At 37.6% G+C, this 19,367-nt stretch overlaps 1 protein-coding gene across 6 annotated transcripts in view; it reads right to left on the reverse strand.

Annotated features, from left to right (window-relative positions):
- Nucleotides 1-2,998: 2,998 nt before the first annotated feature.
- NRXN3 (neurexin 3) overlaps nt 2,999-19,367 on the reverse strand; it is a 909,976-nt gene continuing 893,607 nt past the window's right edge. For 3 of the 6 annotated variants that reach the window (XM_054400549.1, XM_054400552.1, XM_054400551.1), the window contains one exon: nt 2,999-3,300. In XM_054400549.1, the coding sequence (XP_054256524.1) occupies nt 2,999-3,300 (302 nt within the window). Of the gene's footprint in view, nt 3,925-19,367 lie in introns of all 6 variants that reach the window. The other 3 variants (XM_054400548.1, XM_054400546.1, XM_054400550.1) reach the window with 2 other exon arrangements.

The following is a 19,367-nucleotide window of genomic DNA, read 5'->3' on the forward strand; positions in this document are numbered from 1 at the left end:
TCATATGCCAGAGAACTACTCTACTCCACTGAGGTCATGGTGGAGTATTGGAGATTGGGAGTGGTGTGGGGGGCAGACCCCACCGCTCAAGCTGAATTTGTGATGGCCCTGAAAAGGTAAGAATTAAAATTCATTGAACTAAGGAAAGAATGCAAACATGACCATGATTCTGTATTCATCACGTGGCTAGATGCTCCATAGGATGGGGGGTGCTTTTCATCTTTAAAGGCCTGGAATTCCCCTAAAGTCTTTCAGAAATTAAAAAAACCAGCAACATCCAGGGCTTTGGGAAGAACATTTTATTGCTAAGCATATCTTTAAACAAAATGCAAATAAGAAAAGAAAAATAATCAAAAAGAAAGAAGAAAAGAAAGGGGAAAAAAGCAATAACATCACAATAACTCAAAAAGTCTTAAAGTTGTCCATAAAGCAACAGGGATATGGTAGAAGCCCACATACAGAACTGCACATGTTCCCAAAAACTGTCCAATAGAAACTTACACAAGGAAAAGGAAAGCGTAAACCTTTTTCCCTTAACTTAAAAAAGCAAAAAGGAAAGGAAGAAAGAAAGCAGGAAATCATTTCACAAGACTCCAAGACTCCAAGAACAGCAATCTTTTACAGACATCGAGATATAATCAACTTTATATAGTTTCGGCCAGTTAAGTCATCTAAAATCGTGCTTTCATACCTTTTTAAAACCTGTCTTTTTTGTTTTTCTGTTTAGTATAAAAAATAAAAAAGGAAAGAAAAGCTCAACCTCGCACACACGCACGCTCACCACACGCACACATACACGCACTTGAAAGATTTGTTAACATGAAAGCATCTTCTCTAAATGTTTGAGACGGGTGGGTTGTCATTTGGAGGTTGGGTTTTGGTTTTGTTTTGAATTTAAGTTCCCATGTGCATGTGTGTATTTGATGACACTTCTTCAAAGTCAAATATTCATGCGACTTACAAACACCAGCAAGAGTAGATTTCTAAACCTAAACAGCTGATTGGTTTTCATCTGTATACAGAAAAAGTGTACATGTCTGATATTCCAGAGTTCTCAATCCATCTTTATTGTTTTCCTCTCTGTCTCTCTCTCTCTCTCAATTGCCTTTTATTTTTCATTTTTATTTTTTGCAGATGATAGGCATGACCATCAAACCACCTGGCTATTGTTCTATACAGTAAGATAATCCTTTTCACAATAAACTGGGAAAATGTAGAAACCAAACAACCAAATCAAGTTAAATAAAACCAAAAGATATTCCCAATTTAACCATAAAACAGTATATACACCATCAGAGTTTCGATATAGAAATTATACTAGCAAAAAAAATAGTAGTAAAATATGTAAACAAAATTTCAGAATTATTATTTTTTTTTTACACAAGTAACTGTGACAAAGCTAAAACACACACTCGCCTCACATTTTAAGGTTTGCTTTTGTTGTCTGTTTTGTTTGACTTTGTTCTTCGAGAACATTCTCATTCCACATTAAGAGCATAACAGAACTTCTGTTCCAGTCGTCCCGTCAAACATACCATGATAAATATATCTGTGTGTATATATATATATATATAATATTATTAAATTCCTTTTTTCTTTATTATTTTTTGAGTGTCACAGCAGCTTTATTTATTTTCTTTTATATAAAAGAGAAGGAAAAGGGAGACTAGGGCAAATGGAAAGACAGAGATGATCTGAAATGTCAAGCTACAAAATTAAAATATTACATATGAAAAAGTTTCATGTCAAAAATCTATGTATTTTGCATTCTTTTACAAGTGGTTAACTTCTCTGACATGTATGGGTTTTATCACAAGTTGAACTCCAGTGGTGTCTTTCTGATCTCCTTATTAAACTGATTTATAGTTATTTTTTGCATGCGTTGCAGTCAGTCACAGAACCAGAACCCAGAGGAAGGCTCCTTTATTTTTGCATGGGATATTCAGCCAGAATTGTTCCCCATTTTTCAAGCATTGTCTTTTGCATCTTCAACTCCCTTTAACTATAGCTTGGCTGTGCTAATGCATACTAACTGATCTTCTCAAATAAAGCCAATGACTGATCAGAACAGACACAAACCCATCTTTTCTTCAGTTCAATTTCAAATACTGGAGCCAGATCCAAGGGAACCAGCTTTCCATGATAATTTTATTCAGTACCACCCATCAGACATTTTCACTGTATGGTTAGCAAACAGCTTACTGCAAGACAACGGATTCTAGAGACAACACAACCAGGTATGCAGAGAAAATACTATGGGTAGCTTTTAAGTTCATATATGGCAATAGTCTCTCTTTATTTATTATGGACTTTTTTTCTGAGATTTCTTCTCAACTCATGTCCTGGTTCACCCCCCACACTGTTTCTCTCCACCCTTCCCTCCCACATCCAAAAGTAACAAAAATCAAAGACAAAATCAAAATGAACGGAAAACAACCCAAGAAACAAACCAAAATCAAACAAAAACCCCAACATTCTCCAAAATAATTTATTCCCCTCCTCCAACCTCAAAAAATTATATGTATGCTGGACATGGCCAGATCAGTTTGTTCAATACTTGCATGTTTTCTTTTTCCTTCCTTCCTTTTTTTTAATTTTTTTTTTAAATAAGTAAACTGAAAAATTATTGATACAGTCAGGGATCACGAACATTGTTAAAGACTCACTTGGAGATATGAAACAAGTAAGCCATGAAGTCTTCTACCTTTGCAGAAAGTTCAGCGGAGGAGGAGATTTGGAGACGTCCAAAGTTCACTAACAGGGCAGAGCTGTGCGTGCCATCTCCAGAACGCTAAGTGTGCTTTATAATACATTAGGGCAGAGTTTGCTGACTCCAAGCGATGACTGAGACATTAACAGTCACTGCTGACATTTTTTTGTTTCCCAATACTTTTTCCCACAAATGATATCTCTTAATCTCGTTCGCTGCAATGGTTCTGATATTTCAGTTAAATCTCATTAAGTATTTATATATTTATATATAAATAAGTATTCTTTTTTACACATAATACTCTTTGTCCTTGTTTTTCTGTTTCTTATGGCCGCTCTTTGAGCTCTGCTGTTTCTCCTTCACGAGCGTGCCGTTGCTCTGGGCTGAGTTGCTGATGTAGTTCCGCGTCTCGTCCACCTGATAGGACCCCTCGTCCCTGTTCCTGTACTTGTACATGGCATACAGGAGGATGAGGATGCAGAGGGCAGCAGCCGCCACAATGCCGACGACCATCCCCGTTGTGCTGCTCGACTCACGGACCACCTCTGAGGCCCCCGGAACCCGTCTGATTCCCGGCTCCGTGGGGTTTGCTGTGGGCACATTACGGAACATGGGGGAAGTGATTAGCGGGCTCTTCAGCTTTGTGCTGTCTAGCTCATAGGCAGTGGGCAACGGAAGCAAGACTATGTCAGGCTGGGGTTTGAGCTCACGGTTATTCATTTTGCCGGCTGGCAATTTGGGCACCATCCCAGTCGAGGACGAAGCTGTGGAGCGGATCAGCTCAGGGGACAAAGACGTGGTAGTAGTCCTACCAGTTTCGGAGACTTTGTTAGGTCTAAAGTCCTTGGATTCCCACTTGGGTGCGTGTGCTTTGTAGCCACCTTCGAAGATTGAAGTGGAAAGACTCTTATCTGTTACCAAGGAGAAGGTGGTGTAAAAATCTTCATCATCAGTAGGGGGCAGGTTAGAGTCAAATGTTTCCCCTGAGCCATACCCAGATATCACCAAGCCATCATCATCACAACCATCGCTGCCTTGGTCCGACAAGCAAGGTAACCCCGCCTCAGAGGTCATGGACAGGGAATCTTTGGTGGTCTCAATAATGGTGAGGAGGGGGCGAAAGGTAGGGGGAAGTGTAATGAAAGGTGCACGAGTAGCAATAGGAGGGATATCTAAAGGGTCTTCTACAAGTAGAGGGATAACTAATTCACCTCCTGGGATGGAAAAGAGAAAAAAAAAACAAGATTAGTACAATTTAATGACACAATGCACCATTTTCAATTCCCGTAAGGGCAAGAGAGGATTTGGGCATTATGAAAAAAGTGGCAGGGATCAAGTTTCTCACCCTAACTACACTACTTCCCCCAGGGTGCCTTTCGTTCTTCCCTCCCACCCTGCTTTGATACTGTTAAACAGCACGGTCCATTTTCTCCTTCTTATAGCCTATGCTAGGTAGATACAGTGAAATACCCTGAATTGTTTGGGACCTAAAGTTTTTGATTTTTGAAGATACTCTCAAGTGACTCTGCGGACATCTGGTTTTGGTAGTGGTTTTTCTTAAGCATTTGGTTACTAAATTGATGAGTTATTTTAGACTTCCATAAAGCAGTGTTCCATAGAACAATGGCTCTCACCACTCAACTTGCCAGTTTTTCCTCCTCTGATTCATTTAAACTAACATTCGCATTTCTTCTCTGCCAGTGAAGTCTGCTCACCTTCCATAGCAGTTTATATGGCCTTTCCCATTCATTCATTTCTCCTTGGTTGCTTCCTGGTTTTTAAAGTGTGAGAAAGTTCATGAAAGTTAGGGATGGAATAAGAACCAAGTACTTACTGGGGTCCACGAAGGTACAGAGCTCTACTCAATGCTTGTTGATCTCTTTTTAATATTTCTTTACCATTCTGTTCAACACTAGGAATGTCCCTCTCCTTGACTCTTTTGGGCTACTAATACCATACTATCTTCATCTTCAGTTCTTCTTGATATTCTTTTGCTATAGTTTGAGTAAAAATTAAGATAGGCTTTATTGTGATTTATTATATGAGTGAATAGGGACTCTGATGACCCAAATTAGCACTTGAGCCCAGCACCATATTGCTGAAGTTGCCTCTTCACACCTACTGTTACACAGTGGTATGCAGACAACTGTGATGAGTGCTTTTTTTCTACCAGGATGGCTGCCTGTCTACAGAGGACTAAAAATGAGTGGACTTACAGTCTACTCTTGAAGTAGAACAACAAAGCTATAGTTCTAACATTGGTATCTTACCACAGTATAAGCTCAAAACAAGAAAATCAGTGTCAGTTTCTAAGATTTGATTTCTGAGCAGCAATATTGCTATTTTCAAAATATAGAATATTTTTGTCTATATATTCTAATACGACTGCATTTCTACTTCTGAGCCTATGGGTAATTAACCACTGTTTCAATTCTGATGTGGAGGCATAATTAATTTATTTAATTAATGTGGTTCAGATTACATAGTCTTCCACTGCCATACAGGTTGCCATCACTTTTTTTAGCGTGAGCCATATTGCTGTAGAAAGTTTGTGTATTAATTCTGCCCTGGGTAAATTTCCTTCAGCTAGCCTCTTAAGCTAGCTGCTTTAAACATAAGCTGAAGAGCTCATCTGAAACCATGAGTAGTCACAGCTAGATATGTCAGAAGGAGTGGACCTCAGTAAGAAGTCTAATGCATGAGAAATTTTGATTTATACTCACCACTGCTTAAGGAAAGATATGTCATGGGAATTTTAACTTCTAAATAAATATTTCTGTCATTACTTATGGATGAATAACTGCTAATGAACAGTTTGGCATTGTCACAATTCTGAGCGCCATCAGGGTCAAATTTTTTCTCTCTCTTATCTATACTATATATATCACTTGCACTTGTTTCCCACTGAGTACTGCCAGTAACATCTATGGGAGTTCTATTCAGAAGATGGTCTAAAATCATAATCTCTTCCAAATATATTTGGAGAGCAATATATTTGAACAAATTACACATTGAAGATAGCAATATACTTAGCATTTTGATTAAATTTGGATAGCTGAAATAGCAATATGACTTGTTCTTCTCCTTAATGAGAAACGAAGTCGTGACACAGTTTAAACAAATGAAAACATCAAATGTATCTCAGAGGTACCAGGGTGGAATTTAGGCCAAAATAAGAAATGTGGTACTTTGCACACTTTCATGCCAAGCTAGTTTTAAGCTAAGACACAAAGGGCCAATTTGAATATGTTGTTTGGTTTTCTGAGCTTCTTCAGCACACAGTACCACTTCTGTTACTGGAGAGAGGATGAAGAAATAAGTATCATATGTGCAAAATAACACTAATCACTTCAAACTACATATATTAAACAAACAAAAAAGCAGAAAGTGTAGTCTGCCAAATGGCTATATGACATTTTGTGTGCTCATGCATCTGAGCTTTTTCTGTGGAATGTAGAAACTAGAGCATGTAATATGATTTATACATGTCCAGAAGCCCTAGAATAGGGCCTCTGTAATCTATGTAAACAAGTGGTCTCAGCATAAATTTGGAATATGCCTCAGAGGAAAAGATCATCTGTGAATCTGGTAAAAAAGGAATAAAGACAACAGCATTCAAGTGTACATAATATCAAATTACATGAATGAAGAGCTTAAGTTCCAGAAAGTCAGGGATAGGTACTGTTCCTCTAAATAATTTCTTAAGATCAGTGCTTTTCTGTGAAGACGTAGTATTAATCTATGATTTTCATTCATCACCGATGACACTAAATTGGAAAAAAAAAATCAGTTTGTTAACTTTTCATTGCTCACCTAGAGCTTTGAAATGCCTTTGTTCTCAACATCTAATATACTGGCACGCAGCATCGGCATGCATTTGATCTGCCTCCCAAGAGGGCAATATTTTAGGCAGTCTGCTTCTAAAGAGAAATTCTTTTGGTCCTACTAACAGTTAATTTTCTTGAACAAACCAGAAGCTTCTTATATCTAATATGAAGACCTTTCTTTTGCCTTTAATTCTAGGTCAGTGTTTTACATTTTTTGGTGGTGTCAAAGACTTGAGCCAACGATCAAGACTATGGCAACTGTTAAGACCTACATGGTCTTCCTGAAATAATTAAGGAAAGGTGGCAGAGTTGCTATGGTAAGTGGGGCTTCACATAACTGATGAAGAGCAGATCAGAGCATTTTGATTCCAGCAAGTCTGTTGAATGAAAGACATATTTGGGTTCTGGTTTATAGATATGCTAGGAATCTATGTAAAACCCACAGCAGGCTAGGAGTTGTAGGTCTAACAGGATGCAAGTACAATGAACAGTTCTTGGAGGTATGCGATTTATAGAGGAGTTAAGACATCCTTTAAAATGGCATGATAAAAATGCCACTCAGTCTGAAAGAAATGTGTTATTTGAGGATAACAGGGAATGTAAATTCTGAAAAGCTCCCAGGATAGTGTGAGAAACGTGATCACCAATACCTATGAGGGGAGAAAAGTGCAAACTTTCATATCGTACCTGCAACAACTCTGTTACTGGTACTACATTTCAAGTCATAGGAGACACAAGGGGGAGTCTGATGCCAGGCAGATGATCAGAGTGTGTGTAGGGGGAACCATCTTTCACAAAATGACAGCTGAGGCAGCAGGAAGCTGCCTCGAGCCAGTGGTTCTTTGATGGAGAAGTGGTGCCTCTTGCTCAGGGCCCCAAGTTGATTTAAAGGTAAGCATGGAAAGATTTAGAAGACAAAGTGCTCCTCAGCTGCCAAGAATATCTTATGTGGGTATTGGATCCTGAAAGGTTTGCTATGGAAGGCAAATGCTTTAAATATTTGGATCTCTAGAAAAAAGATAAAGATGAGTCCCTGAGAGATGTTACATGAAAATTTGGAAGGGAAATACATTTGAGACAGGTTTTTCACTTGTAATTTCCTACCTGAACTTTTAATTTTCTTACAATGTCTATCACTTTTCTCAATCACAAAATAAACACTGTGCCTTGATTAAAGCTTATGGTTTTAATTTCTATATTATTCCATGCTTAAAAACATGGCAAGACTGCAATGCAGTGTTGGCTATGGCTTCAAAACAAATGAGACAGATTCTGTTTATGGATGACACTGGCTGTTTCCTAGTAGCTGCCCCCCACCCCCTTTCTTTTTTTTTCTGTTGGCTTTTATGCACCATTGAACAGTGTCCAGTGGTATGCTGCATGTTCAGGATTCCTTTACCAATCCAAAGATTTCAGAAGGATTTTCCACACTTATTTTTCAGCTGCTTTGTGTTTTCTTTCCAGGAAATGGATGTTTCCCAACAGAAATATGATTTTAAATGTGTTTCTGTTGATAATAAAATGTCAAAGAATTAAACAGAAAAAGGGAAATAGATAAAGTGGCTTCCTCTGCAGCGATATAGATGCAAAATTAGTTTGCCTTTCAATTGTACAGCTGCAAAAAAATTAATTAGCAGCAAAATGTAAGCAGTACTAAGAGGGCTGGGGAACCACACACCTTGCTTGGCCTTCTCCTTCCACAAAGGAAACACAGTGTGCACATATTCCTTAAAAGTTAGGCTTTAAATCTAGCACATACACTATTTTCATGGAGTTGTGCTTTTCTTTAAACTACCAAGGTCATTTGAGATATAAAAGGTCTACTTCAGCCTTGGAGCTGCCCTGCTTTTTGCTTTATAAGTGTATTTATAGATATATAATTCATATCTCCAGGGCTGATCTCCAGTAAGAGTTTTCTGACACTGGAAAAGACAGAGTGTTAAAAATTTAAGAGAAGCCTTATGAACTGTGAGGATGTTGTGGGTGAGCCACGAATGCAGAGGGCACCAAAAAAACCAACAACTAAACCCTGAAAAACTGTAGCAGCCGCTGGCTTTCATCTTTAGAGCCATAGCTACTTCACTGGAGTCTCAGATATCAAACCAATACAGGACAAAAGGCACACAAACATGAAGTCTGAAAAAAGTTACCTTCTTGTTCAGATGATATGGAACACACCCTTATCATCTCTCTTTTCCAGCTGAAGAGCTTTTAAAAACACCATCCATAAAGGTTGTACAACTCATCCCTTTTGTAGGCACTTGAAATTCTGCATCCCAAGTTTGCTATTTTCATTTTATTCTTATGCTGTTCCTCTAAAGTTTGAGTCCATTTCAAGGATTACATATTCACCAGAGAAAATGATTCCTTACCTTTTCCCCCTTTGTATCAACACAATAATTCCTTATTAAAGGACTGAGTTAATAAATCTCAGTCTAATGGTCTTTTAGTTAATTCTTCTTTGAATCCTCTGAGGATAAAAACGGGAAATTATTCAGAACACAGTCCTGATTCACAGGAACGATGATGCTAACACAAAACCTAGCAGATGAACATTCTTAATATTTTCTACTCTTTGCAGTCCGATTTAATTGCAACTGACAGCCAGTGGTAGAGAGAAAAATAATAATTTCTACAATTGAATACTGCAACTTTTAATGTCCAATATCTTCTTTTCCTTTCAGAGAATATATAGTCCTCAAAGGGATTAGATAAATCAGTGCTTTTTCTGGTGGAGTTGGTTGAAAAGCATTTACTAAGCCCTTAAACGATATTGAAAGACAGTTTTTGCAGTGCTTTCTCATAAATGGCTTGGAAGCAACAGGAAGGTGCAAAATTTGAGGTGTCATGAAATCCTTGTCAATTCTGGGCTGCATTTCATTGCTGTAAATTCTTGGTCACCTTTGTGCCTTTTCAGTGAAACAGTTATTAATATCTTCCAGAGAGGGCTGCAGGCAGAATTCTAGAGCAACCCCAAATGTGCAGATGCTGAGCTTCTCTGAACCACTCAAAACAGACCCTCTTTCTGCTATTATTTTAAATTTTTATTATTATTAGGTGACAGCTTCCTTCTCAGCATAATTACTTGTTCTGTTGTCAGCATCTGTTGCTCTAGGGACTTGACAGCTGAACCTAAGATACCTACTCAGAGCATCATTAGTATGAAGGAATAGTGCAAACATAAGTATTTATCTGAAAGTGCAGCTTTTTACTTACTTTTACTCATTGATTTTTAAAGAATGTAATCCAAAACTCTTCTGAAGCAAGGAAACCTTAGAGGTTCAGAATTTGACTTTCAACAGGAAAGTGTCTGTCAAACGTATGATTTCTGGATGACATTAGCAAGCCTGATACTAGTCATAATACAATGGGTGTGTTTACCTGGTAAGAGTACACTTGAGAGTATCATTCAGATGATATCAGGCAAATAATCAGAAGAAAACTGATAGAAATAAAACACTTGTGTGGGAATAAGGTAGGAATGATGAAGAGCTGCAGTAAGAAGAGTCTCAGAGGTACCAAAATGCTGAAGTCTCACTGTCTTTTACTTGACATGAAGGCTACACCACTATGCTACATACAATTTAACTAGCATGAAATAAAGTAGCATTGCTGGTGATTTGTTCTGGGACAGGGAAAGGGGAAAGAAAGCTCTAGAGAGGGACCAAGAAATAACAGGAGCAAACTACCACAGGCTCGTTCACCCCCTCCTATGCACAGTAATCAACAATATACAAAGAGCACATAACATAAAGGCAAATAAAAACAAACTTTATAAAAATAAAGAAATGAACTTATGCGTTTTTCCTAAAACAAAAGCATACAGTAGAAAATAAAAATGCCACAGCAACAAGGTCAGAAAAAGAAAAAAACATAACAAGTCATTCACTTTTATCAGCAAAAGAAAGATTACAACCTACAGCAACTGAAAAAAAAGGGTTTAAAAAAAAAAAAACAGTCTTTCCTTTTAAAAAAAAAGTCGTCAAAAATACATAAAAATATTTATAAAGCATACCACATTGATTTCATAACAGTCAACTTACATCAACAAATTGCCCGCATGTTTTTTGGCATGAAAGGAAAAATTTACAAAAGAAAGTTGTGTAAGAATGCTCTTGGACAAGTAGCATTGCCACATTCTTGTAACTTGCCTTTTTTTTTTCTTTTTCTTTTTTTTTTTTCGTTGTTTCTTAAAATCTTTTTTTAGCAAAATGTTTATTATTTCTTTTTAAATATAATTGTTTTACAACAAAGGGCGATACAGGGAGGCAACAACACATACATCCACACCACATAACATGAAAAGAAAAAAATCTTGCACCTTAACAAATTTGAACATGTTTTTTTTTCTGCTGTTTTTTTGTGTTTTTTCTTTTTTTCTTTATCTTATGCAAAGTTGTTAGCATATTACTGTTGAAAAATCCTGTACATTTTATAGAATTTACTTTTGCTTGTTTGCATATCTATATATATAACTTTTTTTTTTTTTTTTTTGAAAAGCAAAGTTTGTTGCTTTTTTTGCCTTTTTGGTCAATTTAATATATATTTTTTTAAAACATTTTCTTTTTTTTCTATAATTTTTGTGTGTGTGTGTTTTAAGGAATGGATGACTGCACATAAAATTTTAACGATGCTAAAGAAAGGAGTGGTGGAGGGAAACTTATGGGAAGAAAAGATGCCTAGGGTGGATGGAGTGGGAGTGTAAAAATCTATGAGTGTACTACACAGGAGATGAAGATGATGGGAGTGAATGTGTAAGTCAGTTGCCATGTCCATGTAAGGGCGGTACGGAGTGATCTAGCAGCATTAGAGCTTCTGGCTGTAAGGAAGGGATGGGCAATATACAAAAACAAATGAGCATATTCATGCCCATCAACAAAAAGAAAGAACAGAACTCTAACATTGACAATCTCACAAACCCTAAGCTGCAACTTCTTCAACATGCAAGTTACAAAAAATTCATCATTATAGTATTAATAGTTACATTTTCATTAAAGGTTCTCAAATTATAAAAACAGTTAAATCTTTTCCCTACTAAAAATAGCAGTAAAAATACACAAACTAATAATAATAATAATAATAATAATAATAATAATAATAATAATAATAATAATAATAACAATAACAACAACAACAACAGCAACCACCACCAGCACCAGAGAGTAAAATGAAAAAAACCAAGGAAACTAGTTTTATGCATTGAAATTAGAACAACTTCATCTGTAGCTACCCACAGCTTTCTTTATGTAAGAATCTTTTCTGCAGTCCATCAAATTGACATCAGTAGTCTCACAAAATTGTGACAATCATTTTTTGAGCCCATCAAAGCACTGTTTCGAATGTATTGACTGTGTTGGCATTCCCCTTCCCCACTCTCAAATTAGATTGTTTTTTACATCCAGATTCTCTGGAGAATCTCAAAAATACAGCTGTAGGATTCTTCCAGTGAAGTAGTTCCTTATTTAAGGAGGGAAATAGAGGAGAAAATTGCAGAAAACAATTCATAACTCTTTCATTTTGTTTGTTTGTTTTGCATTATTAGATTGGAACAAACCAAATCTAGATAGAAATTCAACCATCGAAAAGAAATACATCCAAATATAACTATGTAGAGATATACTAAAAAAAAAAGCAAAAGATGAAAAAAGAGCACTTTGTTCCCCAGAAGAAGGGAGAGAAGAACAATTGTGGGGGTTTAAAATTTTATTTTTAACGAAGAAATTATTCCACACATTTTCAAAGATGAACGAACCAGATGCACACATTGAAAGGAACAGACAAAGCAGTCTAGGGACACTTCTATCATTAGGATTTTTTTGTTTGTTTGTGCAAAAATTGGGTTCTCTTCCCTTCCCCTCACCCTCCCATCTAAATTTGTTTTCAATTGTTGGCCAAAACCCTCACCACCCTCCAGAGTTGCTTTTTTTTTTAATAGATCTTTCTTTTTTTCTTTTTCTTTTCTTTTCTTTTTTTTTTTTTTAATGACTTCTTTTCAAAATAAACATGGAGAGGGGAAAAAAAAAAAAAAGGACGTGCAGTCTGGATGTACGTCATAAATAGACATAGAAAAAGAAGAAATTGGCTGAGATCGACAAATGGGTTATATAATAGCTTAATTTTACTGTAGGATGTTAATAATAATGCATGCTTAAAGTAAGTTGCATTTAGGGAAAGTAGAAAAACAAAACAGCAAGCAAGGAATTGGAGGCGGTGGGTGGGAGGGGGTGGGAGTAGTGGGGGGCAGGGTACCATCCATGCCTCTCCAGAAAGGGCAAAGCACATTCCAGCAGGTTTTCTGCATTTCTAGGGGAGGTCAGAAGGGGAAAAGGGTGAGGAGAAATTGGAAGCTATGCTAGGATGCAATTTTCACCCTGACAATGACCTTGTATTTGGATCAAACACTCAAAACTCCAGACTGCAATCCTTATCCTGGCCTTCACTTCCAAAAGCATTCTCCAAATAAGGGACATTTATTTTTCTGCCTAGACAGACTAGGTTTATTCCTGCAAGTGCTGATCAGCTGCAATGAAGGCTGAAGAACTGGTTCTTACTGCTAGGCTGGAAAAGGCTGAAAGCTGGAAATGTCTGAAGCAGTAAGCAGTTAGTCAGACATGCTGTCCACGATTACTGCTGTGGGCCCAACAGCTAGCAGTACTGGCCATACAATTTTGCCTAGGCAAATCTGACACTGCTAACATTAAGACTAAGACTAGTTTCTCCCATGGTACAAAAGCACTTGGAGTTCAAGAAGATATTACTAAAAAGCCCTACATAAGTCTTTACTAAAACTATATCCCAAGTACTCTGTGTCCCAGAGTCCTCAGATTCCTCTGAATTCCCCAGGTGACACATATGATGTACATATTTTTCTTTTACAAAGACCACCATCCTGACATCAGAGTTCTAAGAAGGAACTCAGGACCCCAGCAAACCAACCTGATCTGTCTGATATTTTAGGAGAGGGCAAACATTACATTTAAAGCTTTGACCTTGTCCATAACGAATCCCTCCAGGAGATGGGAAAGGCAGGCTGTAAACCCTGTAGGTACCTTAGCTTTCCATCAGGAATTCCAGCATGATTGTTCCATAACCCATCATAAAGGTAATACTACCACCAATCAGTGCCCATTTTGAGTTTAAATTTCTGAGAAGAATCGTGCTATCCATCCTGTAGATATGGTCACAAATACAATAACAAACAGGTATGGTGTTTTGACACTTGTTAACATGAAGAACAATAACACCTTTAAAGCCACTGAGAGGTCAGTATTGGTTCTGGGGAATGTTATATAAGCATGAACCCCAGAAAAATAGTTTCGATTTGTTTTAGATACATTACTGAAAAGTGTTGGGTTCTGAGAGGAGTCCTATGAGAAGACTCTTAACTCCTGCTTCAGAAGTGATGAGGCTGAACTGACAACCAGCATGGTGCATCTGTCGCTGGAATGTACCATGCCTTTGCTGGAAGACTGCACTGGACCTATAACCTACATCCCTTGGGAAAACATGTTAGGAAGGGAAGAGGTCCAACCAAAGAAAAAAAAAATAACAACCTGGTCAGGGTGATCTCAGGGACAGAACATGCAGGTTACAGGAATCAAAACACAGGTGTACACAGGAATGGTGTACACAGGGAATTTTGAGGATTTGTTTGTGGACCAGAAAAGATTGGCTAGGAACAGGAGAAAAAATAATGACAGAAGTAAGGTCTTTGCAAACCTCAGCAGAGATTTTTATTTGGTAATGTCTAGTGTCCCTGGACATCACTCGCTACCAGGATTCTGAGCCTCTGGTTTAATTGTACTTAGGGAGTTTCACAAAGAAGCGTTTAAGCTTTGAATTTTAATCAGTATTTGTCATGACTTGCAGCTGGATTTTCAGAGTAGTGAAATAGCCCCCTTGAGCACATTAGAACTGAGTGCCTTCTCTTTGATACAAACCAGACTGTCAGGCATGGGTCTGGTTGCCAACTGCGCAGTCTACGTCAAGCCACTCCAGCAAATACTTATGCCCTATTTGATGATAAATGCCTAACTTATTTCAGGAGGGTCTGCAAAAGCATTTTACTGCATGAAAGATTGAAAGAATGAAAGAACCACAACTGGAGCCAGAGACACTTGAAAAAATGACAAGATTTTGTAAAGGAAATCTTGATAGCCTTAGGAGAATACAGAGAAGCTTGAACAGCAGAGTTCTTTGGGAAGTCTGGGTCCAGCAATTTCTGCTGAGGAACATCTCTAGTCTTTTAAAAGGTCTAGCTTATAATAGCTAAAATCAGATGTCCTAAGCTGAAAATCAGATCCTAAATGTTTCAGGAGAAAGCTACATAAGCAGTATTTTATTACTTAACATTTAGAAAAAAAACAAAGATTAAAAAGTGTAACCACTGAAGCCTTCTTTTTTCTTGTTGTTTCCAAAAATTTAAAGGAGATCAGAGGTCTGGGAATAGATGCATTTTTACTATTAAGATAGTCAAAAGCTTCTGTTTGAAGGACTGAGTCAAGACAACCAATTTTTCCAAATGGAAAAAAATCTGCATTTTGAAAGGAGATAATTTTAGAAAAATTATGAAGTTGTATTTTCTTTTTTTTTTAATGCTGTTAAGTTGCCTTTTTTTTTTTAAATGTTGTTAAGTTGCATTTAAAAACGTTAGTGGCAAAGGTAATGTTTACTTCTGTATGTGTTAAAAAACAAGAAAACATACAGTCAACTAGGATTGAGGGGTGCATTATTGTCCCCAGATTCATTCTAACCTCTGGAACTTTCCTATCTTCTACCACTCTTGTCCTCAGGCTTCACTAAGCTAACATTTTATTTCTTCCCTAACACACTGAATCTCATGTTACTTGAGCTCTGTGCACTGCAACACAACTCTATCAATGTATCTCATTATTAACCAACTGCACCAGCTGCTGCTATTGACCCAGTTGTCAAACCATAGTGCCCATGGACTTCAAATGTCCAGGATTTCCTGCTGGAAATTCCTGGCCTAGTAACCCTTAGTCAGGATATTTTCCTATCTGTATATTTATGTACCATAATTGTAAACTAAGGATTCGGTCAGGTTATTTATTTTATTTTATCCACCCCCCCCTCCCCCCCCATTTTAACCTAATTAGAATGGGACCCAAGACTTTCAATGATAAAAGGCAGCATAATTTTCACCACTGGGCTCCCAAGCAGCTGCTGCTTATTAAAGTTTGCTTTATATATCAGGCAGCACCCTTTAAGGGTCATTTAAAACCATATGTGTTAGGCAAGGATACTAATAGCACATACTTCTAAGCAGCTGATACTATCAAAATATCAGTGAAAAGAAACTAATTTCCAGTGAACTGGAAAGGGGTCATTTTTCTGTAAAATATTTACCTACAAAATAGAGAAAAAGGTACAGTTAGCTATGCATCAGCTTTTAGCTCCAAGATGTATTGGCAGCATTTTCTCCTCTGGATGAAATATTTTGGTAGCAGAAATATATGTTAATTAGATAAGGGAGAAAAAAGGCTCTGCAAAATCTCCACTCCAGGCAGATATCTGCACACCAAGGAGGAGAATAATCATCTCAATTTTCAGCAATTTCACTGTAAAATAAATACATACACAAACTAAGTGACTTGGCTCTCTTCCCACCAAAACTGGTTAAGTACACTCTATAGCTGTTTAAAAGTTAGTGAACTTACCTCTTCCTGAAATAAATACTAGAGATGCTAGATGCAGCAAGAAACCCCCCTAAGAGCTATAGATACAGCATGGCTTTTCTGATTGTCCACAACTGAGTGATTATCTGGCGTATGAGGAAAATGGGACAAAACAAGCTAAAGGGGGAAGATCATTCTATGGGACAAAGTCCCAAGAAAGAGAAAACAGGTGGAGGATTCTGGCAAGAATTTGGGAAACATGCTATTCCTAGGTGGTGCTTTCTGCTTGTAGTAGCTCCCAAAACAACCTATTCATTCTTGCATGCTTTCTCAGAGTAGTATTTTTCAGACATACAGCCAAATGAATGCTTAGCAGACCATAAATAACGAATAGCTTATAGATTAATAGGACTACAATGCTCATTTTCAAGGCAACTCCTCATCCCTACCCTCAATTCAGAATAAAAGTCTGTTCATGTGATTCCTATCAATTATCCACATTAGTGTAAACTGGAAGAAGAGTATTTAGTTACCTATAAAACAACACTATAAAACACAGAGAGATTGGAACAGCCTAAGAAAACAAATTAGCTATATCACTTCTCTTGCACCAGCTGTTTGCAATAGCAAAAATCTCTCTCATTCTAAGCCTATAGGCACATCTGAAGATTGGAAATAAAAAAAAAAAAAAGCTACTCTATAGTAAAAATGTCTACAGGAGCACTACTGACAAAGTCTTGCAATCCATGCTGTTCGTTTTTGCGTGTAGGAGTTAATTAATGGGGCTTTATATCAAGGAGCTAGAAAACTACCAAACACAAAAGCACATTTGCAGCTATCAGAGCTAGGGAAATCATAGGGCTAAACCTCCATGGCTCTCTGAAGGAAAGAATTTTTCAGGTGTTTGCCATAAGCTTATTATCTTTGCACATTCCTCCAAACCCAGGAGCATTTTGATGCTTCCAGTGCTAAGCAGCCCATCCGATATCACTGGCCTGAGAAGATTTTTCCCATGCATCTCTACTCAACCGTCTCTTTCTTCTGGGAGAAGGATTTCATTTTTTTTTCAAGAGACTTAACATTGACATTTGTAGTCAGCCCAGCTACAGCTTTTTTATGTTAAGCTAAACTTATTTAATCTTGAAAGTCAGTCATGTGGGAAGAACTCTATCTGAATCCTGAGGGATTTTGCAAGCACAAATTGGACCCTCATAGTGTCAAACTCAGTTGTAGAACTCCAATAATTTGAGTGGGAGCAGGGATAGTTTACTGTCTTTGGTCTAAACCCATGCAGTCAATATTTCCTGTGTATTTCTGGTGTACTAAAATGTATCTTAGACTCTCCTCCTGTCTTCAGTGTATACAGCTATGAGGGAATCAGGTAAAAATACATGCCATCAGTTTGTCTGAATGCTAATGAAAACTCCATGACTACCAAATTCCTTCTTGGTGGTTGTATCCTCAGTAGTATCACACTGTCATACGATCACTTGATACATTTTTCAAAAGCTACCCAGGAAACACAATCAAGGCAACTCTTCAGTGTGCTAGCGGATCACTAGGCACATTTGTATATGAAACTCATGTCTTAGAAAACTTACTGGGGTAATTACATGGGAAAACAGAAAAAATTTGGAAGTGCTTGAACTCAGGACTAAAAGATACCTGAAATGTGTGTCTATGTAAAGGAGGGTATGCCATACTGAAATACTTGATGGAAATGGTGCTTACTTGGCTGATACACAAATACTCTCTTAGGTTCAGCTAGGTGTAAGAGCTAAGAACTGAAGCAACATATTCAAACTCATTTAGAAAACCTGTGATAAGATATGGACTCATAAGCACATCTTTCAAATGATGGCTTATCCAGTGGTACAGTCCTGCTCATAATGGTACTCTTCTCTGGGCTTTCGATGTCAAAGGCTGTTCTTTTTGCTGTGTCTTAATATGGAATAATAACATTCCCACACCAAAACTGAAAGAAAACAAGCCAAGAAAAGAGGTAGTTCCCATGGTGGAAGTTAAATCTTAACAGTGCAAAATGCTACTGGGGAATTAACTAGCCTGGACAAAACCCTGAAGAGTGCAGAGAACAATACTTCAGTGCCATCGTCTGCACGCAAAATGAAGTAGACATGAGTTAATAGAAGTTTTTGATCTGTGAATTTTCTCACACTACAAGAAGTCTTTGGGACTCCATAACTGAAGACAAGACTTTAATTTTTCTCCTCAGCCAAGAACAAGCCCAAATACTCCTCAGAATTAATATAAGGGTTGCCTCACAACTGTACTGAAGAGCTCAGGCCAAGTCTGCCATTATCAAAATAAGCTGATGCTGGAAACATTACTTCCTGGTTAACTGGGGAGGAAAAAAGTTATGTAAGAGAGTGTTACTGATGAGAAGATCACTACCAAGAAAACCAAATTATCACTGAGAGGTGGTAGAAAATCATGACTAGAAATCCTGATATTGAGTAAACAGCAACAAATACAGCTACAACTCTTCCTATGAAGAGCAAACACCCCCTCACCACCCCCCCCGAAATAAAAACAACCACACAACAAAACCAAACCCAAAACAAAATAAACAAACAAACCACCAAAAAAACCCTCAACTTTTTGAGCTTCTGAGCCCTGTGTTAGGTGGTTCTTTCACATCAGTTCAGAGGATGTGAGATGCTCTTTCCTTTTCATTGTACTAATGTTTAAATGCACCAGAATCCCCTTGAGACCTCAAGCAGAGGTGTTTTGAAACAGAGTGGCAATGACTATTAAACTCTGCTTTGAAGTCAATTCTCCTAGTAGGCAGCACTTGTAGCTGCTTCAGAAATACAACAGAGCCAAGTAATGTACGAACTGTCTAGCTCTGAAGCACTGCGGGGAGCCCTTTGTATAGGAGCTTTCAACATGTGAGCTAGTTCTGTCTATCATTTGGAGAAGACAAGAGGGGATAGTGCTGTGATTCAGGCATTTTGGGATGGATTTTTGGCAGCACTTCTTGTTTGTTTGTTTTTATGGGCAAGTTTAATACTAGCTGGGAAGTGCAGAAGCATAAAGAGAAGGGGCTGGTTTTGCAGATTTCCTTTTGAAAGTTCAGGATTATAGTGGTGAAATGCTGCTGCAGGCAAGTTTGAATCCTCTTTTTCAACATAGTGAACTGGAATAAACTCTACTGTGATTCAGAAGCCAAAG

This window comes from Indicator indicator, chromosome 4, assembly GCF_027791375.1.
Source record: "Indicator indicator isolate 239-I01 chromosome 4, UM_Iind_1.1, whole genome shotgun sequence".
NCBI classification, from domain to species: domain Eukaryota; kingdom Metazoa; phylum Chordata; class Aves; order Piciformes; family Indicatoridae; genus Indicator; species Indicator indicator.